Source organism: Thermobia domestica, chromosome 14 (genome assembly GCF_964235325.1).
Source record: "Thermobia domestica chromosome 14, izTheDome1.hap1.1, whole genome shotgun sequence".
Classification (NCBI taxonomy): domain Eukaryota; kingdom Metazoa; phylum Arthropoda; class Insecta; order Zygentoma; family Lepismatidae; genus Thermobia; species Thermobia domestica.
This window is the reverse complement of record NC_137467.1, coordinates 28,659,619-28,686,139: the sequence shown is the minus strand read 5'-3', so window position 1 is coordinate 28,686,139 and position 26,521 is coordinate 28,659,619. Positions and strand designations below refer to the sequence as shown.

At 36.3% G+C, this 26,521-nt stretch overlaps 2 protein-coding genes across 2 annotated transcripts in view; one reads left to right on the top strand and one right to left on the bottom strand.

Moving 5' to 3' along the window:
• Sf3a2 (splicing factor 3a subunit 2) overlaps positions 1 to 5,761 on the bottom strand; it is a 33,480-nt gene extending 27,719 nt beyond the window's left edge. The window contains exon 1 of the mRNA XM_081737817.1: positions 5,603 to 5,761. The gene's annotated coding sequence lies outside the window, so the exon portion shown is untranslated. The remainder of the gene's footprint in view (positions 1 to 5,602) is intronic.
• Positions 5,762 to 8,159: 2,398 nt separating this feature from the next.
• Positions 8,160 to 26,521, top strand: part of LOC145669594 (uncharacterized) — a 38,139-nt gene continuing 19,777 nt past the window's right edge. Inside the window, exons 1-4 of the mRNA XM_081737816.1 lie at positions 8,160 to 8,341; positions 15,531 to 15,696; positions 16,054 to 16,269; positions 19,482 to 19,693. Coding sequence (XP_081593942.1) covers positions 15,538 to 15,696; positions 16,054 to 16,269; positions 19,482 to 19,693 — 587 coding nt within the window. The 5' untranslated portion in view covers positions 8,160 to 8,341; positions 15,531 to 15,537. The remainder of the gene's footprint in view (positions 8,342 to 15,530; positions 15,697 to 16,053; positions 16,270 to 19,481; positions 19,694 to 26,521) is intronic.

Genomic DNA, 26,521 nt, shown 5'->3' with positions numbered 1-26,521 from the left:
AAAACAGATAGTAAAATATCGATACGGAACAATCTTGTATACGCCTGGCAACCCTAGCTTTGGGTCAAATTTTTGCCCAGCGCAAGCTATAATGCATACTTGTTCCTTTAAGTAAACCTCAATCAAGGAATGCAACCGAGATTATAAAACAATCGTTGACGATACTAACCGTCGATGTCGTCAAAAAGATAGAATAAAGTAATAAACCTCACCGAACTTATCAGGAATCTGTGCTGTGGTAACAGGTTTACAATAATCCATCAAATTATATATATATATATAATTCTCTTTGCTTTAAGGGATACCCTAAGACGGTGCTAGACGTTCTAGACCGTTATTTACCCTAGCGCATGCCCAAATAAAAGCGCAGAGATCGATAATATACGTACAAACTAATGTGCTCTGGAAATGAATACGTGCTCACGAAATTCTTTTAGGAGTCTTTAGAAACAAGTTTCTCAGACCAGAAGCTGTATTCATGAGTGCAAATTCACTTTACAAGGATATTCCTTACAAGAATAAAAGCGTGTCCGCCATAAAAATGTCTGTACGAAAACACAAACCAATTTGTACTAGGTGGTCACTAAAAGGGAGAATAATATAGGCGAATCTAAGCAGGAGCTGGGGTGAGTCCGGAGGGAATAGGCGCGTCAGCGGCAAAGTGTGTGTGAATAAACGATAATAATAATAATACGAGGGTCACTACGAAAGTTTTAAGATACGCATGGTTGTGGCACAGTATTTGAATTCCAACAATTGCGTTCGGTAGTGGTATCCAGAACGAAGAAGCGAAGCAAGTTTCAACTCGCCTCGCTTATCGGCGTGGCCGTATCGCCTCCGCTTGTTTGTTGATGTGAGCAGTATTCGGCTGTCTAGAATGGAGCTCGAAATGGAACATTTTCGGGCAATGATCCTTTACGATTCCAAAAGTGGTTTGAACGAGACACAAAGTCTTGACCATTTGCAGGGGGCATTTGGGAACCTTGCTCCTTCCTGTGCTACAATATTTCGGTGGTTTGGTGAATTCAGAAGAGGCCGGACATCGCTTAAAAATGAAGAGAGAGCTGGACGTCAGATGAAAACATTGCCGCTGTGGAACAAATGATTCGAGAAAATCCTCGAATAACTTTCAAGGGCATTGGATCGCCAGCAGTAACAAAAATTCTTCATGATCATCTTCGGCTCAGGAAGGTTTCATCTCGTTGGGTGCCTCACACTTTGACTGAACAGCAGAAGCGCATGCGTGTGGAATGGTGTGAAGAAATGCTTGCAAGCAGGGTTGGCAAAAACCATGGTTTTTATTAAAAAAACCAAATAAACCGGGTTTTTTGGTTTAAACCAGGTTTTTTTGGTTTAAACCAGGTTTTTATGGTTTAAATAATTTGCTCTATATATTCATATCATATATGGACAGAAATAAGTTTGTTTCGCTTTGATGTTAGTATGCGACAACCGAGTTATGCTGGAAGAGGTCACATAAGCTTAAAGCGGAATAAAAACCGCTTCTCGAGTTACATCCGAAAGAAATTGTCCTCCATTTGAACTCGGAACCAGGACTAATTGGCCACAAATGCGATACGTCTGCCGACTCACTCACGAAGGAATCCTGATAAAAAAAACGTTGTACTGATCTTTACATGCTTCTTAATATAACTGTCAAGAGTCATTTCAGAAGGACAAAAGATAAACAGTTGCACAAGTGAAACCATTACACAGAATTACATATGAACAATTTCAAAGTAGTACGGAGTACAGAAGAACTAATTTAGTTCAAGTTAGTTAATAACGAGTTTTATTGGTCCAAATTAAAGAAATACACGACTTAATCTGCATATCAATAAGAAAAGTGGATAAAGATACGAATTATTTGAGTCCACTTTGGCTCAGACTCATTTATACATAAATAGATACCAAAGATACTTATTTCACTAAAGGCCTCTCGTGAGGTCTGTATGACCCCCCCCCCCTCCACACACACACAAAAAGTACGGCATTTTCGATGTATTTTATCAATAGTAAACATTGAAACGAAACAATATTTAGAATTTTTCTTCGATTGCAATTACATAACAATAATAACTACAAAAAATCACAAAATAAACATTTATAAACTTATAAAAAAAAAGTTGCTTTTGTAGTATAATCTTTTTGAGTAATGAATGGGGAATTTAGGTCTGGATATAATACGAATAATATACGGGAGTGAAACGTGATAACCCACAAATGTGTGTTCATCAATATTTTACAAACACTTACACTTTTACGAACATTTTTTGTTTTTTGGTTTAAACCAGTTGGTTTTTTTGAAAAAACCAGCTGGTTTAAACCTAGGTTTAAACCATGGTTTAAACCACCTTGGTTTAAACCAGCCAACCCTGCTTGCAAGATTTGATGGAGGCAATTCTCGACGCGTTTCGGACATTGTTACTGGTGATGAGACTTGGATCAATCGATTTGACCCTGAAAATAAACGCCAGTCTACAGTTTGGATCTTTCCAGACAAAAATCCACTCACGAAAGTGAAGCGACCGCGAAGTTTGGGTAAGAAGATGGTCGCAACTTTCTTCTGCAAATTTGGCCATGTTGCAACTGTTCCACTTGAAGAACAAAGGTCTGTTACTGCTTAGTGGTACACCACTGTTTGCCTAACAAAAGTGTTTCAGAAGCTTCGGGAACGGCGTCCAAGAATTGGATTGCGTGGGACCCTGCTTCATCATGACAACGAGTCCGCACACACGGCCAACATCACAATTCAGTTTTTAATCTACGGAGGTAAAACTTATGATTCATCCACCGTACAGCCCTGATCTAGCCCCGTGAGATTTTTTTCTGTTCGCCAGGATCAAACATCGCATGCGTGGGAAGAGATTTTGCAGCCTTGAAGCTGTAGTAGCTAACGAGAATGAACTTTCAACACTTGAAATAAAAGACTGGCAACACTGGTTCCAAAAGTGGTTTTCGAGGATGCAAAAGTGTGTACAGTGTAATGGTGAATACTTTGAGAAAATGTAAGTGTTAAATTGATTTTAAGTATGTAAGTTTTCGGAGTATTTCACATCTCAAAACTTTCGTAGTGACCCTCGTAATAATAATAAACACTTGATACCCCGGTGCAGCTTTACCATACGGATCCATAGATTTATTACAGAAGAAATTTATAATATTATTTTTATAGAGTAGTGTATAAGTAATGGAAATATGGTGTATACTTACCTCTGAGATGCGTATTTGCGTCGAAATATAGAAGTTAAATTCGAACCTGAAATGCATGTATAAGCGGCCATAAAATTCTGGCTACTCTGTAATTTCCCAATTTTATGTCGAAAACAGAACCCACCAACCCCTGCGGGGCTTTTAATCCGTTTCTATTACTACTATTCCTACTACTAACTCCCCCTCCTACTACTACTTATACTATAAATCCGTATAGCAAAACTACACGCTACTTGCTGTTTTGCAGGAGACCTGTTAGAGTGAATCTGCACCGAAGAATGCAAGAGCAAAGCCCGAAAATAATTGCTGGAGACACAGAAAATGAAACCAGAGAGAAAGACTTTTTTAAAAGTGAATTTGTGTGTGGATCCGTATAGTAAAACTGCACGGATACCCCTTTTGTTATACAGGTTAGTATAGCCCTTGTAATGGTTTGACATTAGTAACATTACAGAAGCCGTTACGGCTCAGTGGTAGATTCTCACCTCAGCCATGTGGGGTCCCTGATTCAATCCAAAGTTCCACCAAGTGGGTCTTGTGGTGGGCACACGCTGTGCGTGGGGTTTCTTCGTGATAACTCGTTTTATTATTCCGCCATTGTCATACATTTCATTATCATCATTGTCCCTCGCAGATTAAATGCAGAAATGTTCCTTTTCCATTGTTTTCATTATATTCATTCTATATATTTGAATGAATATATGAAGCTCAATTTCTAGTGTTACGTACTGTATATAACTCAATTTTGACAAAAATGTCAGTTAGAACCTTGTCAAACTAAGGCCACGATTAAATTAGGGTTTCTGGGACTATAAACAGTGCAAAGAGTAGTGTCATGGTATTGTAACTATTTCTTGTCTTCGTTTGTGGAGAAACAATGAGCAATAGTGAGGAAGCACGTGAAAATAATCAAATAAGAAGGTTGTTGGATGAGATATCTGTTGGTGAAGATTCTAGTGATACTGCTAATAAAGCACATTCCCATCACTAACGCTACGGCAAACCCGCCACAAGGAATAAGAAAAACTTGTTATTATTGACCGTCAGTGAAAAGGAGAATGACAACACACTTGTCTAAACATGGAGGAAGGCGATTTGTGCTGAAAATAGAGCTGTATGTTGCGTGGTGAGTGACGAGGAAAAATGAAAAAGCTTGGAATGACAAATTTCAAGTTTGCACCTAGTTAGTTTTTTCGACGTTTATATGCAAAATGCTACGTTTTTTAGTTGCCTTGGTCCTTTTACTTTAGTTATCGGCTTATATTTAGTACCTCCCCCAATCTTCCATATATACGATGTAGAGTGTGTTACTTACTTTACAAAATATAGCTGAGCTAGGAACAAATAGCGAAGGGAGTTAGAAGGCCCCAGGGCCTTTGTACTTCTACCTTTATCACAATTTAGACAAAAACAAGGTACCATTAAACGAATTGAGGAAGATACTAAATGCCATCCATGTCATCTACTATTGTGATACCTACATAACAATTTACCCACATAAATATAACTATTTCTTAATGACATCATACTTGCAATTCAAGTATACAGCTAGCAAGTTATATGCGTAACTTTTTACATGTACTTGCTTAATAAAGTATTCCAAAGGCATCCAATATTATTGTCGATATGATTATATAAACAAGTACATTTTCAGATTTAAACAATAATAATATAGGCACAAATAATAAAAATATTCTAAAAGGCCTATGTTTAGCAGAAGGGGTCCAGCTCTTTTCTCTTAAAAATGTTACAATTTTGGTAATTTCTGTTCACATTTGGTTAGTTTAGAGTAGATTAGGTTAGTTTAGGCTACGTTAAGTTAGTTTAGCTTATGTTACATTAGTGTAGGGGTCCCGCATAATTTTCCAAAAAATGATAGAATTTCGCTTATTTCTACTAATATTAGCTTAGTTTAGGTTTGTCCAGGTTACCTTAGGTTAGTTTATGTTAGGTTAGGTTAGATTTGGTTACGTTATGTTATGTCTAAGTACTTGTATCATTCATTTCTCCTGTAAATTTTGTGCCTTTTTCGTGCTTCTGGACCCCTTGTACTAAACATACTTTTTCTAAAATTGAGTCGTAAAATTTACGAATGGTTTGTAACCACGTAGACACAAATTAAGATTTGTAATCTAGGGTTAAGAGTACCTTATTAAACAGCCAGGATATAAGTAAAGAATCTCTATTAATGGAACTTTTCTTCTCAAATTACAGGAAATTTAGGTAATCCATTTCAACTCGATCAGATCATGTTTTATCATATTCATTATACTAATTTCACTTTCTAAATCTATTGACAAATATACAACGTTTGTCACACGAACAAAATGAAATGCGTGAATTTCGTTTTCTACCTTCGAGTTGCGAAAAAAATAAAACCTGAACTTACCTCTAATAACTTACTATCGGAAATAATCCACGGTTACAATTCGTAATTATGTAATAAATGTTAAAAACGTTTTTAAAAACTTCTATTAGTAAACATCGAAATTATTCGTTCGACGCATCTCACCTTCTCTGTCTACAATATTATCATATTGAATTACTTCTTCTTCTCCAAAAACACTAAAGGTAAAAGTGAGCTTCGGCCGTAATTTGTGTAAACTACAAGTGTGAAAATGTCATGTGTACCTCACAAGGAGGATGTTTGAAATGAAAAATAAATTGGCTATAAGTAATGATCACAAACAGGAAGAGGAAACGTCAAAATTGTGAAAAGTTCAAAATCGGTAGAGAAGATCGAACAGGGAAAAATAGGATAAGTCCCCGAATATTTGGGGCAAAAAGATGGGGAGTAAGTGAGAAATGTATAATGAAAAAGAAATTGGACAGGAAGGAGGAGTTGTATCAACGAGTAAATGTACAAAGAAGAGAAATGTAAATGTAGTGTAAATATGATGAAAAACCCACTTGATCCCCTTCCACAACAGAGCACCAAGGTAATACGATATGCATTTGAGAATGATACTGACGAAGATGTATTTTCTTTACGTGCTAACCAACTGTTTTAAGGATGCAGATGAGGTTAGATTTGGATCAAAGATGCACCAACCAAATGTGACGTATTATCATGGAGCTCAAGATGGAACAAAACGACTTCTAACACGCTCGCTCAGTTATGTTTAGTAATGAAAGTAAATCAATTTTTATCAATAAAGTTCTGTGTGCGAAGTCTTTCTCCTCCTGGTCCCTCCAGCACCTCCCCATCTCTATCTCCCAACTACACCCTGCAACCCGTCCCTATTCAAAGACTCTCCTGTTGGTTCATAACGACATTATTTACAAGGACTATCAGAAATCTCTAGGTAGATGTTGAAATAAGCACGATTGAAGACTTGCTGTATAAAACAATGTAAGTGCCAAAAACAATAGGTAGTGTAACTGTAAGAGACAATAAATTGTGCCCAAGCACCACAAAATAGAAAATACTATTACTTAGAAATACAACCTAGCATATAACGAAGTGAATCTATGTATAAAAATCTAACTAAGACATAAACATATTGAAAAAATATAATAAGTGAAACAATTTCAAGGTGGCATTTACATCGTTTTCTACAGTGAGTCTTCAATTTATGCGTTATATGTGACATACAATGGAAAATTAGTATTATTATCATCGTATTTTAATGAAGAAAGCGTTATGAATTTTTTTTAAAAATAAAAATAAATCCTTGGACCGGGTTTGAACCCTCGCCAAAAGCAATATCCCTTACTAGCCCACTCGGCTGAGAGCGCTGGCAGCATCTGGAGTTTGTTTTGTGCCATATGTATGCTAGGTGGTGACAGACGACTAACTCCAACCAATCACAACCGTGTATTTAGTTAATATGGCTAGGGACGAGCGTAATTAAAATATGACGAATGTGACGAAGCCTACCTCCTCAACGAACATCGCTATATCTCACAATCAATGTCTCTTCATTTCTTCTTCGAAATCTTTGAAATGGCTGTAAAAAATAGGTGCCACGGATATATATCATGTAAGCCACAGATATAAAATTGTCTTGTGCATACTTCAGAAATAAGAATTTTGAAATGAAGTAATAAATTGTTTACTTTTTAAGAGTTCTGTTGTTCGGATCCCATGAAGGTAATACGAAATCATTCTAATGACACTCACCTTCACTGATTAGAGCCCAAATTAACTCATAACTCCCTGTTACACTCATGCATTAATGTACTTTGAACTTGAATGAATGCGAGACTTTTAAGAATTTTTCCCTTATTAAGATTAATCTATCGCAATGATTGCGGTATGCAAATTAACGCAATGTATTAGCCTATCGCAACAAGCGCAGATTATGCATTGCATTGACGCAAACCGTTCCGGTTGGCGAACAGTTATGGGGCCAATAGTTAGAAACAACAACGTAAAATTATGAAACGAAATCGTACGTAAAAAATATCCGGAATACAGTTTTTCTATCTTGTTTCAGAATACTTTAAAAAGAACATTGCATGCAACCCGTCATATTAAATCGAGGGTATGGAATTTAATGGCTCCTATGCTACCAGCGGTTTAATTCTCTATGCCACAGTGTCGATTTCGACTAAAATACAGGTTTAATACAATAAATATATTCTGTCTTATTCACAGTAGTTTTGATAAATGATTAGCGTTATACTAAAGGTCTGATTACTGCAGGAAACACACGTTAGTCGAACCCTAGTATGGGTCTAATCTCACAGAACGCCTCTTCATTAGGCCCATTATATTTACTCAATGTTATTAATGTCAAACGACTACAAGGGCTACATTAGTATTAAAATGAATGAGTGTACAAAAACATGATTGTATAACAATCTAATTTCCACTGGTGGATAAGCAGTTTTTTTTTTACAGTATTCGAAACATTTCGTTAATATACACCGAAATATCCGCATTAATAATTGCTTTCGCATGTAGGTAAAAAATTTTTGAATATTCTGTGCTTTCATATATGATCTTTCGTCTTTTTTCTGCCGACTGCGTCCTAGTAGCGATAGACGAGAATGTTTGAAGGTTTTGATTAATTTTTAGTAACAAACAGTGATTAATTTCTAGTAAAGAGAAGATTGTGCATGTTGCGTTGTGGAGGAGAGTAATTTACAGTATCTTATCGTTTTATTTATTATTGCAGTACAGGTAATGCATCTTCAATATTGTTGGCATTGTAAGGTGTAGTTTATTATTATGAATTATAAATCTTATGTATATATTTAATAATTATGTATATTACTAGCATATTTTATTATTGTTTTTAGTAGATGCTGAATAAATATTGTATGGAAAAATGAAAGAAGTTTTTCGTTAAGCACGAAAGATTATGCATCGTAAGTCTATTATGTAACGAATAAAATAGGTTTATTAGAGAAAGTATATTAGATAACAGTACACGTAAATTGTTCCTGGTTTGTAGTAGTGTGTAATAAGTTAATCTCTGAGTATTTTCTTTAAAGTTTATCGGTTGAATTTCCAAGGAAGTATTAAGTTACAAAATATTGTACGTCAGTTTGAAAGTAGAACAGTGATACGTGTTTCGTTCTAAATGAGTATTTTCTGTGTAAGTTTGGAAACTGGTACTTTACACTATTATTGTTCAAAAAGTACCACGGGGTGGACTTTACATTACACGCTCCATGTGCACATCGAAAATTAGGGCCGCTTTAAAAGGATAAAGTAAAGTAAGATACGGATAAGTAGGGGGTAACTCTTTACTTTGGGCAAGGCAGTGGTAATTCTTTGCTGTTCCTTATTCACATAGATATTTTCTCACTAATGTCGTTGCCATTCTTGATACACATAGTATTGCCGAGCGAGCGTCAACGAGTGAAGGCGGATTAGAGCCCTGCAGGGCACGTTGTTTTCTGTCTTTCGTTCTTGGGAGCTGTAACTGTAACTGCGGGAACCAATTCAGATGAATCGCTTATTGTCACTGCCTTGCGTAAAGTAAAGACTTGCTGTGGAATAGGTTAGCTTAAGTTTAGGGAAGTTTTGATCCATTTTCATAGTATAATTTCTCGTTTCTGAGTGAGTATACCAGCTGGAGCGGACATTGTAAAGTTAACCCATACCACGTTCTGGTGTTAATTCACGGCTAAAATAAGAAGTAATGTGTAAGGAAGTAAGAGCAATGTTTAGCAGAAGTGGGTCAGCTATTTTTTCTAAAAACTGTTATAATTTCGGTAGTTTCTGTTCACATTAGGTTAGTTCAGGTTAGGTTAGGTTACTACTTTATGTTTGATTATATTAGTGTAGGATTCCTGCATAATGTTCGAAAAAAATATAGAATTTCGCTTATTTTATTAATAATAGGTTATTTCAGGTCAGTTTAAGTTAGCTTAGCTCAGGTTTGGTTATGTTTCAGTACTTGCATCTTCCTTTCTCCCGTAAATTTTGTAGTTTTTACGTGCCTCTGGACCCGTCTGCTAAATATTTACCGGGGACCGATCATGGCAGTGTTTACCAGCGCCTTTCAGTAGGACATGCGTAGAAAACTGATAGGGATAGTTCTAGAACACAGGTTCCCCGCATAGGTTAGTAGCTATGTTTTTTTCTCTTTTGTACCAAAGTTTATGTTTAATTCACATAGTATTGCCGGGCAAGCGTTAGCGATTGAAGGCGACTTAGAGGGCACGTTGTTTTCTGTCTTTATTACAGCTAAATGGGAAGGGGAACCTGTGTTTTAGAAGCTTGCCAAGGTGTTAACGTAAGACATCGTATAGTGTAACCACTAAATCATGTTGCGTACAGAGGTCGTTTAGTTCTGGCCCCGTACGTTTCTTCTGCTTAGTCCAAATGATCCCATTAACTTATTCTCAGATCCTTTTCCCAACACGCTGTTGAAGTCTCCCATTACTATTACGTTAACCTGACCACTTTCCTCCTGATGCAATGTGTCAGTAATTTCGTCATACCGTATATTACTGTTACTTCATTGTCATTCAGCGGTCGCGACACCATTCTCGGCCTTAACGTCACTCGAGCAAAATATTGTGTAGTTTCCGGACACTATTTCACCTTTTTCTGACCATCGCATTTCATTCAAGCTCATCATGTTCACTTTATGCGTAAATGTTCAGGTTCCACACATTTTGTGAAGTCTTTACATTCCTAGTTCCTATGCTGAAACCTAAGTTATTAGTTTCTTCTTTGATCATTTTTCCAGAGGTAGTTCCCACCCGGAGATACGAGCAGAGACTGTTTCATCTCAGAAAGAACCATCATTTAGCCTAGTCTCACGCTTCGTCCCTCCTGGAAAAGAATAGTAATGGGTCCATCCATATCAAATTGCCCAGGCAATGTTGCTCAATATTTTTTATTTTCCTGATTTTTTTTTATCATGAGTTCCCTATAAGTAGATAGTAACAAAACACTGTTTGAAAAAAATTGTGCCATAGTTTTTTCTGGCAGCCATTTTTGAAAGGCGGTTGGGCAAATTTTAATAAAAAACGTGGTTTTCGGAAATTTTAATTGCCAAGCTATCTTTAAAGATATCAGAATAATTCAAAAACCAGTGTGTTCAGCATGAAATGAACTTCAGGTATATGTTTTAATTTTTGTATCATACACCTCCTCATGGGAGAAAGCGTGCAACGCCTTAGGCGGTCAATAGATAGGGAGTCCGATTGACTCCTGCTCGGATCACCGGGTCAAGACTCCCTCCTGCCCTTAGGAGGAAAAAGTCCTAAAAAGCGGATCAACTACAACGTAGTCAAAGGCATGGACATGTGGAAAGAAAATTGGAATACTAACACATTAGGGTCAATCCACATCAAATCGCCCAATTTTACACAAAATTGTTGCTCAACATTTTTTCATTTTCCTGATTATTTTTATCATGAGTTCCCTATAGGTAGATAGTCACAAAACATTGTTTGAAAAAAAAAAATATGTGCCATAGTTTTTTTTTTTCTGGCAGCCATTTTTTAAAAGGCGGTTGGGCAAATTTTAATAAAAAATGTGGTTTCCGGAAACTTTAATTGCCAATCTGTCTTTAAAGGTATGAGAACAATTCAAAAACCAGTGTGTTCAGCATGAAACGAACTTCAGGTATACAATATTTTAATTTTTGTATCATGCAAGAGGGTCAGTCAATTTTTTTTACTGGAAAAACTCGGAAAAAATGTATAAATCGTTAATTTTGATGGCCATTAGTTTTATGAAGGAAAAAAAAAAAAGACTCACTAATGATGTGTTGTTTCTGTGTTGAATACTTATATAACTACCTGCAGTGTTGAGTTTCAGTCCTGAAAAGGCAATCCTTTTTTTCTAGAGCTTTTCAAAATGGCCGAAAACTTTAAAACGTTAATTTTCTCAGGCCAATATCTAAAAAGGGATTGAATGAAAATAACTGAAAATCCAAAAGTGTGGAAACACCTAAATAAAATCCAAACCGTTCAGAATTGGGGAAAAAAGGAAAAAGTAATGATAACAGACAAGAGGAAGATCTTTTGAGACATATGGCACGATCGGCCGCCATTTTGAAATGGCAGGAACTTTTTTAAATGGGAACCCTATCGTGTGACACATCAAATAAGACTGAATATTTTTCCAGGAGTCCAGTGGTGAAATGTTTGTAGTTCTACGAGCAACCGTTGCAAACATTTAACAGTTTTTCTTTTGTTTCAGAAGTCGTAAGAGTGTTTTTTTTTTTTTTTTTTTTTTTTTTTTTTTTTTTTTTTTTGGGGGGGGGGGCTACGTAAATCCTGTAAGATCAGCGCCATTACCCACCTTCAACGCAGAATTATTGACGCGTGTGCCAGCAGTCCTAAGGACAGTGGGAAGGGTAATGGATGACTGGCAGCAGCGGATAGATGTAAGGATTGCTTCAGAAGGGACGGCACATTGAACAATTGCTGTAACATTGGTCAGTGGGCCACACATTGCTCGCAGTGTTATCTCCAGGTAAGTGCAGAAAATTGGGTAAAATTTTGCCAGGGGTGGACTTAGAGCCAAAAGCATTTCACACTGGACTCGTGGAAAAATTTCAGTCCTACTTGATGTATCACACGATGGGGTTCTCATTTTAAAAAAGTTCCTGCCATTTCAAGATGGTGGCCGATGGAGTCATGTCTTAAAAGATCTTCCCTCGTCTGTTATAATCACTTTTTCCTTTTTTTTCCCCCAATTCTGAACGTTTTTTTTTTTTTTTTTTAGGTGTTTCCACAGTTTTGGACCACCCTGTTTATTATTTCTAGTTTTAAATCAGTTTTAATTATAAATATAAGGTAAGCGTAAATAACAAAATATAAGTTAATTGTTCTAGAGAATACTAATTCTTCAAGTAGTAATTTAAACAAGCCTCAATTTGTTATCTTGGCACTGCACGAGCGTGTAGAATGGTAGCGTTTTTACTGAAATTCACTGTTCTATTACTTTAAATGTAGTTAAGTCTCAGTCATAATTTTTTTGTGAGATTTGTACAAAGAACATTTTGTAAAATTTTTAGTTATTTTCATTCAGTTCCTTTTTAGATATTGACCTGAGAAAATTGACGTTTTAAGGTTTTCAGCCTCTTTTGAAAAGCTCTAGAAAAAAAGGATTGCTTTTTCAGGACTGCAACTTATACTGCAGGTAGTTATATAAGTATTCAACACAGAAATAACACATGATTAGTGAGTCTTTTTTTTTTTCCTTCATAAAACTAATGGCCATCAAAATTAACGATTTATACATTTTTTCCGAGTTTTTCCAGTAAAAAAATTTGACTGACCCTCTTGCATGATACAAAAATTAAAATATTGTATACCTGAAGTTCGTTTCATGCTGAACACACTGGTTTTTGAATTGTTCTCATACCTTTAAAGACAGATTGGCAATTAAAGTTTCCGGAAACCACATTTTTTATTAAAATTTGCCCAACCGCCTTTTAAAAAATGGCTGCCAGAAAAAAAACTATGGCACATTTTTTTTTTTTTTTCAAACAATGTTTTGTGACTATCTACCTATAGGGAACTCATGATAAAAATAATCAGGAAAATGAAAAAATGTTGAGCAACAATTTTGTGTAAAATTGGGCGATGTGATGTGGATTGACCCTAATGTGTTAGTATTCCAATTTTCTTTCCACATGTCCATGCCTTTGACTACGTTGTAGTTCATCCGCTTTTTAGGACTTTTTCCTTCTAAGGGCAGGAGGGAGTCTTGACCCGGTGATCCGAGCAGGAGTCAATCGGACTCCCTATCTATTGACCGCCTAAGGCATTGCCCGCTTTCTCCCATGAGGAGGTGTACCGGTAGGTTGAGATTTTCCCTTCAACCAGGAGGAGATTCGAAGGCATTACTTAAACCTGTCCAGTAGTTTCAGATCCTGTGCAATAGATGATAAGTAAGTAGTACTTACTGGGAAAGACAGAAAAGAACTGGGAAAAAGTTTGGCAGATTCTGCCAGATACACTCAATAACAACATTATTCAAGATGGAAAGAGCACCGAGAAAACTATGGATAAGCGAAGAAATGTTTAGGGAGATTAAGGAATGAATTGAGAAGAAAAATGACTGGGCGTGAGAGAAGTACATGGAAGAAATACGTGAAGAAATAATGCAAAATATGATCTGATATATTAGAAAGCACAGAAATTGGGTGGATGAACTAACAAAAGTATACACACTTTTCGAATCGAAGAGCAACATGGTCATATAAATACTTGCGGATTTGCTCAAGACATTAGGAGACAATGCAATGAACTTCACCTATTAACAAAATATACCAGAGTGGAAAATGGTAGAAGGATTTTCTAATGTTACAATGGTTCCGTTATCTAAGCTGGAATGACCATGGACTCATTGGCAACCTGTGCACAGGACAGAGTGAAGTTGGCCCTGAACCAAAGAGAAAGCAACCAAAGAAGTGCAGTAATGCAAAACCATTACCCTTATTTCCCACACTGAGAAGATGATTGCCTACATATGAAAGTAACAATTGGAAAGTTAGAAGAGAAATTAGAGGAAGACCCATTTAGATTCCGGCAGGAGGAGACACCAGAGATGCAATTGGGTTGATGAAAATTATATCAGAGCGAGTTCTCGACGTAAAGGAAGAGTTGTGTTTGTGCTTTATCGACTGGCAAAAAACTTTCGACCAGGTCGATTGAACCAAACTTCAGAAAATATTCAAAGAAATTGGGGTCAGCTGGAAGGACCGTCGACTCATGGGAACCTGTACACAGGATAGAGTGAAATTGTGTCTGAATCAAGGAGAAACCAACAGTGTGATGATTGGAAGAGGAGCCAGACAATGGTGCAGTATGTCACCCCAGTTTTCTTTTAACGTTTACAGTGAATGGTTAATAAAGGAAGCATTAACTTGGAAATTTCAAAACTGGGAGACAGGTCTGTATCTGTTAACGCTTATTTTTTTACTTCCGACCTGAGGGGTACGATTTCGAAATATTTAACCGAATATTTACTTCTCTTCCGCACGGAAGGGATGATAAGTGAGCTTCAGATTGTTTATTGCAATACATATTATGTGTTGTCATGAGTAAATGAGTTGCTACATACTAAGACGTGGCAGAAGTAAAATTTAAGACTATGACAGACAATTAAGATGGGAAAGAGTAATTAGAGTGTAGTTTGACACATACTCGATTGATTTTTGCTACTACTTGTACATACTTGATTTATTCCTAATCAAGCTCTCTTTTGCGCAGAACAGTAAATGGCAAGGACTGCTAAAATTTTGCTTTTTGGATAAATAAGTTGAAAGTATGCAGTGTAGATTTAATTATACGTTTTTCAGTTCTTTTCAATTATATTTATAGTCAGGTAACCCCTAATTAGTATCATGGGCGCCCACAGAGGGGGCAATTGCCCCTCCCTGGATTTTCGAAAAAGGTTACATTTATAGGTTCTTCTGGTGACAATAGTATACTTTTAAAATCAACATTCATTAAATGGTTAGAGTAACAAAATTTAGTCAAACCCATCCCCAAGATTTTAATCTAATTCAATCCTTCATGTGATGTTTCATATTTTTTCAGTAATAATTATATTCAGCCTGATTCTGTATGCAATGCTAAGTATTTTGAATGATGGTATCCGTCAGTTGAGTTGAAAAGATAATTTCGCTCTTTGTTGTTTCTTTTGCTGACGTGGTGGACAGCAATGAAGTTTTGTTTTGTTGGGTTTCATTCTAACAATTGTGTGTGTGTGTGTCTCCCCCCCCCTTGGAAAATATCTTGGGGGCGCCCATATTCCTGTTTTGAAGTTTACGTCTTTTTTTCTCTTTGTATTTATTGTGTATATCCCCGCTATTCTGTTTCTGGGCCATTATTAATTGTGGGCGTAGTATAGATCAGAGTTATTGCGTTGATATTATTTTGTTTTGCAGTTGAAACATGTCAGAACAGTCTTCGAAGCCAATTTCTGAGGAGGAATTGAAAGAATTGAAAAGCCGACTAAAGCTCATTTTTGATGCTGATCCGTCACAGTATCATAATGAATTTTCAATTAGAAGATACTTGAAAGCTTTTAAGACAGTTGATGCAGCTTTTCAGGTAGGTATTTCAGGCTTTTCTTTCTTTCTTTCTTTCTTTGATTTGATGAATAAAGAAAGCAAGGTAAGTTATCGTAAAATGATGAGATTTATGTTTGCTCGAATTTGCAAAAAATACACAGTTTTAACAGATGTAATACCTTTCATTACATTTTGCGTTACATCTTACCTAAATCGTACTAAAAATAAATTGTAAGTAGTTTCGCTAAAATACTTCATCAGATAGTGATATGAAAAAGTGAGAAGGAAAGAAAAATTGATGAACAACAAACGCCTAAGTCATTAATATTGTGTATAAGCTATTAATAATAGTAATTTAAATTCATTAATACTAATGATATGCTTTGTTATTTTTAAGGCAATTCTGAAAACCAACAAATGGCGCCAAGAATATGGCGTAGCAAGTTTGACAGAAGATAATCCCATCGTACAGCAGCATTTAACAGCAAAGAAGGCGAAGGTACTCAGGCATCGCGATATGGTTGGCAGACCTGTTATATATATTCCAGCAAAATACCACAATGTCAATGACAGGAACATCGACGAACTTACCAAGTTTATTGTCTATTGTTTGGTAAGTTTTGTATTTTAGTATTTTTCCTATTTTCTTAAAAAAATTTTGAATGCCTCCAAAGCCTGACTAATGACAGGATCTACTTCAGAGAGTGCAAGGTGTCTATCAGTCACGAAAGTCGCGAAAAAGTCATTTTTTTTTTTTTTTTTATCTGTTCAAATATAGCTAAGAGCCTGGCAAATTTTGTTCCACAAAACGTCAAAATTTACCGCCAAAAATGTCTATAGTCGGCTTTACACGCTACCAAATAGCAAGTAAAGCACGCTTCTAACACATGCTTGAAAATTCGGCCTAATTCGCGCATAAATTTGCTCTTGAGATTGTCTTCCAGTGGGTATAATTGAGCAAATCAAATAGTATCGCGCTAACCACGTACGCATGTAACCAATTTATTCAACTGCCGCGAAAAGTTGAAACAGTTCAGAAAGAAATTGAAAAAGCCCAAAAAGGGTAAAGCAATATTAGCTAATTAAAAGAGAGATAGAATCCATCAGTACAGTTGTTTACAATCAGTGTAACATTTTTAAAGGATTGCTAGGATTTGTCAATATATGTAAAATCATGTGTATTTAGATGTGTAATTTTAACATTAGTGGATTTGTGAGTGTTGGAGAGGTATCGAACAAAACAGACTATATAGAGTGAATATGCTGAAAATGAAGTGAGAAGACACCAAATTTTTATCACTCCAGGGAACAACCTTTGAAAGTAGAGATAAGATAAAGAATATTAAGTGTTATTAGTTTTTGAATGTTACGAAATTTTATGGTTCAGTAAAGAAAATGTAACGAAATTTCATTGTGGAATTTTAGTAGACACACTGCAGTGTATCTTCACCCTCTGGCGCACATGGTTTAATTTGAGACAGTGTATCTTCAATAGTATAATATAATCAGCATTACTAACCTATTCGTAGTGATATATTCCTATGTCGACCATAATTCATCAAGTGGTCTGGATAGGCTTACCCATCATCCTATGCAAGAAAACGGTCACATGCTAGATAATATAACTCCAAAGGAAGTAATAAAATACTTTTAAATAGTAGGATGTCAATACGTATTTGCAATAACAGAAAAAAAAAATGTTTCATTATTTACACTGGAGGTATATCATGTTATGTGACCGACTTTTTTTTTTTTTTTTTTTCAGAGGATGATATAAGCCTATTTATCACTACTGAAGAAGAACAACTAAATATTTTGTCCGAAATGTCCAGACAATTTGAAGAGTTTTTGTTGTCATAGAAGTGTATTACAGGCCAATAATATTGATTATAATATTAAATGATATTCCTTACGCTGTAGCAGTTACATACTGCGTCTTCAACCTGGAGCGCAAATAATCTAATTGAGACTGTATTTTTATCTTCTGGCGCAAATGGTCTGATTGAGATAGTGTATCTTCAATCTCTGGCGCAAATGGTCTAATTGAGACAGTGTATCTTCAATCTCTACCGGAAAGTGTCTGAGACAGTAATCTGCAAGGTCTGTTGGATATGGTCTAATTGAGACAGTGTATTTTGAACCTCTGGGGGCAAATAGTCTAATTGAGTTGAGACAGTGTATCTTCAGCCTCTGTCGCACATGACCTAATCAAAAGATATTATCGTGCAGTAATTAAAGAGTTCCTCCAAGCGGCGTAAATATTTTAGAGAATATCAAACTAATCTTAATATTATTAAAGACATTGCGAACACTGTAGAGTTTTTCATAGCAAGTAGATTGTCTCGGATCCTATGCAGCGTTCTTAATGTTTTGAGTGAGATACTATTTACTTTAAGTATAATTCTCACGAAAATTTTCCGTACTCTTTTCTGTAAAGCCAATAGTTATCTTTTCCCACGTATTGCAAAACTCGTAGAAACCAAATTGATTTCGACTTCTCTTCCTATAGATTTTTCGGCTTGTTTTCGTTTGTAGAATCACCTCTCAAACGTAGAATGAACAACCTGTATGTATATTACGTATGTTGTTGTACGCATTGTGTGTGATATTCAAGCTTGATTCAGTAGTGTAAATACGGTAGGCTGATTGTGAGGTATTTTTATTACAAAAGCGGTATAAGTGGAACGTTCTGATTTATATGGTGAATATTATGCGTGCGTAACCTACAATTTGACTGAAACATCAGAAACAAACTAGAATGCAAACGGAATGACAAGTTTGTATTAGAGCAACTCAGATTTTGCTCAGGATGACTGACTTAGGTCCAATGTTTCATTTATGTAATTGATCTAAAGCGGTTTTGAGCTATCTGACATCGAGGAAGGAAAGAAGACCTATAGGAGCATTGTTTCCCTCAGTATGATCTATTTACACACCAAATTCAGATCAAATTATGTTTTTTTAGGACATTTTAGATTTCGTTTTGACGCAGCTTGTGTTGTATGAAGTAAAATAAAAGCTGTTACGTTGTCTTGCGTTAAACGTCTTAACATTTCAACCACCTTATTTCCCTGTGGCTAGAATTGGGGTTTCAGCTTCGTGCAAGTAAGTGCGAAGTTCCTGCTTCTTTAAGTTCATCTTCTTTTAATTCCGTAACTGCGATTTATTATAAATTTATGGGAAGGCAATGAAAATATGTAATGACCATCACATATGTTATCTCTACTGTTACCAGATGCCAATATTTTAATGATGCAAAAAGTATTAACACAATCACCACACTTATTAAATACTAGATACGGGTCTTACTTGATAAATTTCAAAACTTTGCTCCATATGTTTTAATGTGTAATAACACTATTCCAGGCACAAAAATGTGCTACTAAATTCTACTATTATTACCAAAATTAAAGGTGATGTAAGAAATTGGCAGTTATTTGCAAGAAGAAACTGGAACCCTGATGACGGCCACAGGAAAATACGATGGTTGAATTATAATGGTTTAACGAAAGATACGGTAACAAAGCTATTATGTTCTTAAAGTTACGTACTTGTGACTTAACGTATGCTTGTTCGTAAAACATTGATGGCACACTTTTGTGTATCATGCTTTTCAATAACGTTTTCATCATTAATGTATTGTAAAGTTATAAAAATTGACCATTTTGATCTTGAAATCGTTTCTTAGACCCAACTCATCTACTTCTGTAACATTATTTTGCGCATCTCATTGCAGATGACTTTTTCGTGTTGTTTATTTATTTATTCCTACCTGGCTAATGGTTGAAGTAATCTATTTAGTGTTTGTTTTCTTTCTTCCTTCAGGAAGAAGCCTGTAAGAAGTGCTTTGAAGAAGTTATTGACAACTTGTGTATCATCTTCGACCTTCGGGACTTCGGCCTGAGTTGTATGGATTACCAGTTGGTGAAAAACTTGATTTGGCTGCTTAGCCGCCATTATCCCGAGAGATTGGGTGTGTGCTTAGTGCTCAATGCTCCTGCATTCTTCGCTGGCTGCTGGACTATTATCAAAGGATGGTAAGTTTTCGGTAGCTAGAGCTTGATATAAATAAAGTGCATGTATACAAACAGGTCTGTAAACCAAAGAGAAATTTATGAGTAACGAGAGAAATGATTTTCAGAATTGCTGATGGAACATAAAGAATATATTATATCTAATACAAAATGGTACTGTCCTTACTATATTCCTTTGGAAATAACAAAGTCAGTATCATTTTTTGTTATGGTTTTCAGAAGTTTAAATCACAAATAGAGAAGTTACAGCGATAAACGTATAGATTCATTGTTATTGTAATGGTTAAACTTCTTGCCCTGTGTATGGAATGCGTTGTGTTGTTGTGGTAGGATTAGGTGTGCTCTCCTTAATATTGGCATGTTCTTGCATATATTCTTTTATCTATGAGCCTTCGAAGATTCTCCAACAGCTGATACGCGTATTTTTAAACACCTACTAAATCCTTGGAGGGGATCGGGCTGAGTTCGCAGTATTATTTATTTAAACTTCAGATTAATTCTGTTCTCGATTGCTACTTCCTTGTATTTTGAGAAATATATATGCTCCAGCTTGCGGTGGTATTCGACTGTGGAAATGGTCTCCCAAGTCTTGTCTTCTAGTTACCAGGTAAACTGAAGGTCAACTTCTTCATAACTATATTGGTTGTGTGCTCAACCTTTATTCATCTGCTGGCTTGATACTGTGTTCCACCTCTATCTACTTATAGATTTCAAATATTATACGCAACACAATGAAACATTTCAAATCCTCTTCGAAGTAAAATTTGACCTCTTCTTTCCTGTGTGTTCCGTGTATGTTGAATGTGTAACTTGCACTGAAATATGCAGTGTGATTCCAGTACAGCGTTATCCAGTTGACAGTTAATATAGGAGCATGGGAAATGGCATGAAGGAGAACGTAACAGACATAAAATGACAGGCACATTCTAGTAGGGTTGATCAATACATATTTTCATTGTCTTTCCAAAAATTTACAGTATAAATCGTAGACACGAAATTAAAAGATGATAAAATTAAAGAAATAGGAAATTCGCACTTGTACATACATGTTAAAGCAATGACATTAAAATATGATGTTTCAGTTTACATGTTACTTTTCAACGAATACATTTACCATACAAAATTCGAATAACATAAGGTTTTAATATTATTATTATTATTTTCCATAAATACATATTTTATTATCATTGTTATAAGATTTTGTTTTTAATTGTTTCAAAAATATATACATTCTATTATTTCTGCAAATGCCGGCAATCGAGAACATTGTTGAGATTCCATTATACATTGTTGAATCATTGTTTGGAATAGAACTTAAATATATTTCATTGTTATTTGACGTTAAATATGAACACCGTTGAATTTTTAAATTTAAATATGTAATTATAACGTCAAAAGAAAAACTACTGTCCAGGAACTATTATATATAAAGCAATTCTTCTCAGAGTATAAACACCTTATCCAGTTCCTTGCCAGGCGTTTTTTTTTTATTATTATTTTATTACAGAAATGTAATTCCTATTTTATTTTAGCAATAATTTCGTTAGCACAATTCTACTGATTCCTTCGGGCTGATTCTTCAAAGGTTTAAGGCTACCTCCAGAAATCTGTGCAGAATCAGCCCGAAAAAAGTTGTGCTAATGAAACTTTTGCTGCGAAAAGATACGAAGTACGCTATTCAGAACACACACATTGTATTTATATATGTAGTGTGTATGTATGTTTTTACGTTACATATACTGAGAGTAAAGTTGCAGATATTAACACAGTGGAATACTTCGCATGATACTGCTGCAGCCATTTTACACGAATCATTAACCGTGAATTACGAAACAAATGTAAGATATATTTTAAAATACTATTCTTTCTACCAGGCTGTACCAGACAAAGAGGAAAATAAAATAAAGAATATGAGAAACAAAGTACAGGTTCATGTTCGATGACCTTCACTCATCTTTGGATAACAATTAAATCTGCTCTGAGGTAGTAGGTTTAGAATTTAAGAACTCGCGATAGGTAGAATATATCTTGTTATGCAAATTGAACTATCTGCGAGAGAGAGCAAAACAAACAGTAATCCGATGGTGCAACGTCCAAAGCATAAGCGGGATGTCAAACCCGTCAAGTTTAAGTAGGATGTTGGTCATTCTTCGAGACCGGTGACTCGAAGCATTGACAGTTTACAACAGTAACATTTTCCTTCTCATTAATGCCGGTATTTCTCGCTCAGAATGGCATATACTCGGGAAAATTGTTTAGAATACAGTTAACCTGTTACAGCATGACCATTTTTCAGATATATCGTGTTTCATGGGCTGGACTGTGGCCTCCTGTCCTCTTATCCGTTGTTTACATGTATCAGGATTTTTCGTCCCTTCTCGTCTCCCATCACAATTCTCCAAAAATGAAAGTCACACTTGTTTTCTAGCAATGCTGGCAAATTGTAACTATGCGCTGAACCTGCACCTTTGTCGGGATTGTTTATTGGTGTGATCTATGTTATGTAAGCTACGGTTTACTGTTGATTTGAATGCTCCAACCATTCTTGCTAACAAACGTGTGCTGGATTGTAGTTCAGCGTTCACAGCATATTGTAGAGGGGAGAGTTGTTGTCCGTCGGAGGTCTTCCCGTGCGGAGCTTGTCTGCAAAGCTTAGATCGCATGAAGCGAATTATTTAAACCTACGAGAAGTTCTCGGTTAATTCCCTACAGGGTTGGACCCACCTGAAAAAAAAAAAAAAAAAAAAAAAAAAAACACTTGGGTTTTTGAGCTTTTTGTTAGTATATTATTGGTACAGCTAAGGTTGAAAGCTAAGGATCAGATTGAAAGTGATTTTTATCAGATTTTGGACTTTTTTTGGGCGTATTAGATGCTTTCGTGTTAAAGTATACAACAACATTCAATGTTAGACCTATAAAGTTCTGAAGGCAGTGAATGGATAAAAAAGCTGACCTTAGCTTGAGATAATTATAGAACAAATTAATGTCATGGTTTGTGTTTATAGTCTATTTGAAATAAAATATGTAATTTTATATTTTACTTTCCGTGAATGGTGTGCTCGCCGACTCATTGACGCCGGGGGACATTATCCCTCATGCATTAGACGAGTTGAACAGCGTTTGCACACGTCCCCGGCAATGCCGGGACCTGTTGCGATAATACCGGCGATGGAATCGGCGGCAGTGTAATCAAATGGTAACTTGCACATGCTTTCCGACCCGGCAAAAAAACCGGTGGAACTCCCGGGACCGGAAAATGCAGTCGGTTTGGGCTCCGGCTACGGTTTTGTCAGTGGCAATGCTTTCTTATGCGTGGATGCACACGCAGCCGGTAATGCCGGAGCCGGCTTACTGATAGGTTTCTTCAATCTAGGTACAGTGAGTGAGTGGCAAGGCGTTGTGTATACTTGTTTCTTTTCCTGTATTTGGATTTTTTGTTTACTTCAGTTTTTTCTGTTATTTTCTTTTTTTTCACATCACTTCAATATATAATGAAGAATGAAATAATCAAAATGGTTGTGAGATACCACAAATATGCCGGCTTTCTATTTACATAAATTCTCAGCAAGGGAAATTCGGATCTTGTTTGAATTACCCAACTACGGCAACGCGGAAAGTGAGTTTCAGATGTAGGTATGTATATTAATTTCTTATATTCTACAGCCGAAACTTACTTAAACGATTTAAACAAAGGGGTCGCTGGATTCGTTTTGATAGAGAATATGTCTTAGCATATTTGAAGTCATAATAAATAAATCTTTGAGTTTTACGTCCCACGATTATGCCGGTTAGGCTAAAGGAGACGGTGATGATGAGTAATAAATGAAATGGTGGAATGAAGAAAGTAGGAGGAAATGGGAGAATCCCGAGAAAACCCACGCACACGGTGTTTGTCCACCACAAGTTCACTTGGCGGGGGCTGGGATCGAACCCGGGACCCCAAGCACCAGAGGTGAACGCTCTACCACTGAGCCACCGCGGCCCCTCATAATAAATAAATTAACATTGCGGAAATGAACAAAATGGAGATATGAAGAAATTATGAATCTAGGATAGTTGCCCAGTGTTTATCCTGTTAATTATGCAACCCAGTTTGTAGGGTATGAATAACCTTCATAATAAGAAAACAAGGGTTTAAACTCCCATCATAATCGAAGAAGTAAGCATTCCCAAGCATAACAAAGGTTGTAAATAAAATTAAAGTAAATAAAAACTAAAACACAACTACACTGAAAAAGCACAAACAGAACAAGAAAATTTCAAGTCTTGTAGTTGCATGCTGCTTCACCCTATAGATCATAATAAAAATTTTCATGTGCTCTATGTCTAGTCTGGCATTTGTTCCATAGAATGGTTGTGGACTGAGTGAATAGGCAACCGCAATGCTACCTTTTCAGAACCTATTATTATTATTATTATTTTAAATTACCGTGATCTCAGCCTGTTTCAGTTTTGAGAAATTTAAAAAGATGTTAAAATTATGGCAATAAAAGTGAAAAAAGAGAAAGAAACCAAAAGAAGGTCATATACAACACAACCACACACACAAAGAGTAAATAACCTTGTTTTTTCGCTCGTCTGTTTAGCCTCTCCCAAGGGGAAAATATAGAAAAATAATAGTTTGCAAGACTGCTTCTATCAATCATTGATTGCGATCAGGTTTCTCCTAAGCATTTTCCTTTTGTGTGGATTGTCTTCCTTGGCTCCTGCAAGATCATAGTACATAATTTGAAAAAAATTCGAATCATATTTCCGCAGCTTTTCATATAATGTATAAAACGAACTTCCCACATGACGCTCTGTCAACAATGGATGGATCCAAATCTTTCTAGTGTTGCTTTGTTCCATCTTTCTTCGCTGTAAGTACAGCAAGGCAAGGAGATATCATTTGTTTATTGCTGGACTCGTGTTCTCTCCTTCATGTTCAAACTCAACTACTTCTCGGCACCGGCATTACCGGGATGTGTGTGAAAAGCAGCGCCGGTACCGACATTGCCGAAGCTGGCACCGGTTTTGCCGGCCACGTGGTTCCGGTTCCGGCATTGTCGGTGCTGGGGCCAGCATTGCCGGCGATGGAATCGGCGGCAATGTAATAAAATGGTAGCTTGCACACGCTTTCCGACTCGGCAAAAAAGTCGGTGGAACTCCCGGGACCGGCAAATGCAGTCGGCCTACCGCCGACAATGTCGGTGTCGGCTCCAGCTACGGTTTTGTCGGCGGCAATGCTTTCTTATGCGTTGATGCACACACAGCAGGTAATGCCTACGCCGGCTTGCTGATAGGTTTCTTCAATCTAGCTACAATGAGTGAGTGGGAAGGCGTTGTTTATTCTTGTTTCTTTACCTGTATTTGGATTTTTTGTTTACTTCAATTTTTTTTGTTATTTTCTTTTTTCACATCAATTCAATATATAATGAAGAATGAAATAATCAAAATGGCTGTGAGGTACCACAAATATAGCGGCTTGCTATTTACGTAAATTCTCAGTAGGGGAAATTCAGATCTTCTTTGAATTACCCAACTACGGCTACGCGGAAAGTGAGTTTCACAAATGTATGTATGTATATTAATTTATCTTCTACAGCCGAAACTCACTAAAACGATTTAAACAAAAGGGAAAAAAAATCAACATGGCAGAAATTAACAGAATGGAGATATGAAGAAATTATGAATCTAGGATAGTTGCCTAGTGTTTATCCTGTTAATTATGTAACCCAGTATGTAGGGTATGAATAACCTACATAATAAGGAAACAAGGGTTTGAATCTCCATCATAATCAAAGAAGTAAGTATTCCCAAGCATAACAAAGGTTGTAAATAAAATTAAAGTAAATAAAAACTAAAACTACTACAGAAAGAACTAGAAAACACAAGGGGGCGCGGTGGCTCAGTGGTAGAGCACTCCGGTGCTTGGGGTCCCAGGTTCAATCCCAGCTCGCACCGTGTGGACTTTGTGGTGGACAAACACCGTGCTCGTGGGTTTTCTCGGGGTTCGCCCGTTTCCTCCCACTTCCTTCATTCCACCATTTCATCCATGTCTCATAATCACAGTCTCCTTTAGCCTAACAGGCATAACCGTGGGACGTAAAACTTACAGATTTCATTTCATTTTTGAAAAAGATCAAACAGAACAAGAAAATTTCCAGTCTTGTGATTGCATGCTGTTTTACCCTATAGATCATAACAAAAATATTCATGTACTTTTATGTCTAATCTGGCATTTGTTCCATAGAACAATTGTGGACTGAGTGAGATATCGTTTGTTTATTGCTGGACTCTTGTTCTCTCTTTCACGTTCAAACTCAAACTACTTCTCTGCACCGGAATTACTGGGATGTGTGTGCAAAGCATTGTATTGTAACGTAAAATTAAGAAAACGCAAAAATGAAACGAAATGCGCTTCGTTAAATGCATTGCACAAAATAGAATTAATGTTCTAGAAATTAGTTCATAATAAAAATCACTATATTATGTCTTGATGCTATCTTCATTCTACTCAGTGAACAACTTAGTAGTAAAGTGTTAACCTGTGATACAAAGGAGTTATGTTGAATCCAGCCTAATTGCATGTATGGTAGACTGCATTATGTCCACAGTCTTCCTCGTTAGAGCTGCGAACACGATGTGGTGTACATTTGGTGCATGAACTCATAGGCTCGATTCCTGATGAGAGAACATCAAACGCACTACGATGGTTCAGATCCCATCATAAGTGTAGGCCTCGTTTTATATCCTATATAAGGTCACTGGTAGCAAAGGACATAAATGCAAATTAGTCACATCATAACCGTATTCTGTATCTATATCTGTATTATTTATACATATATATAA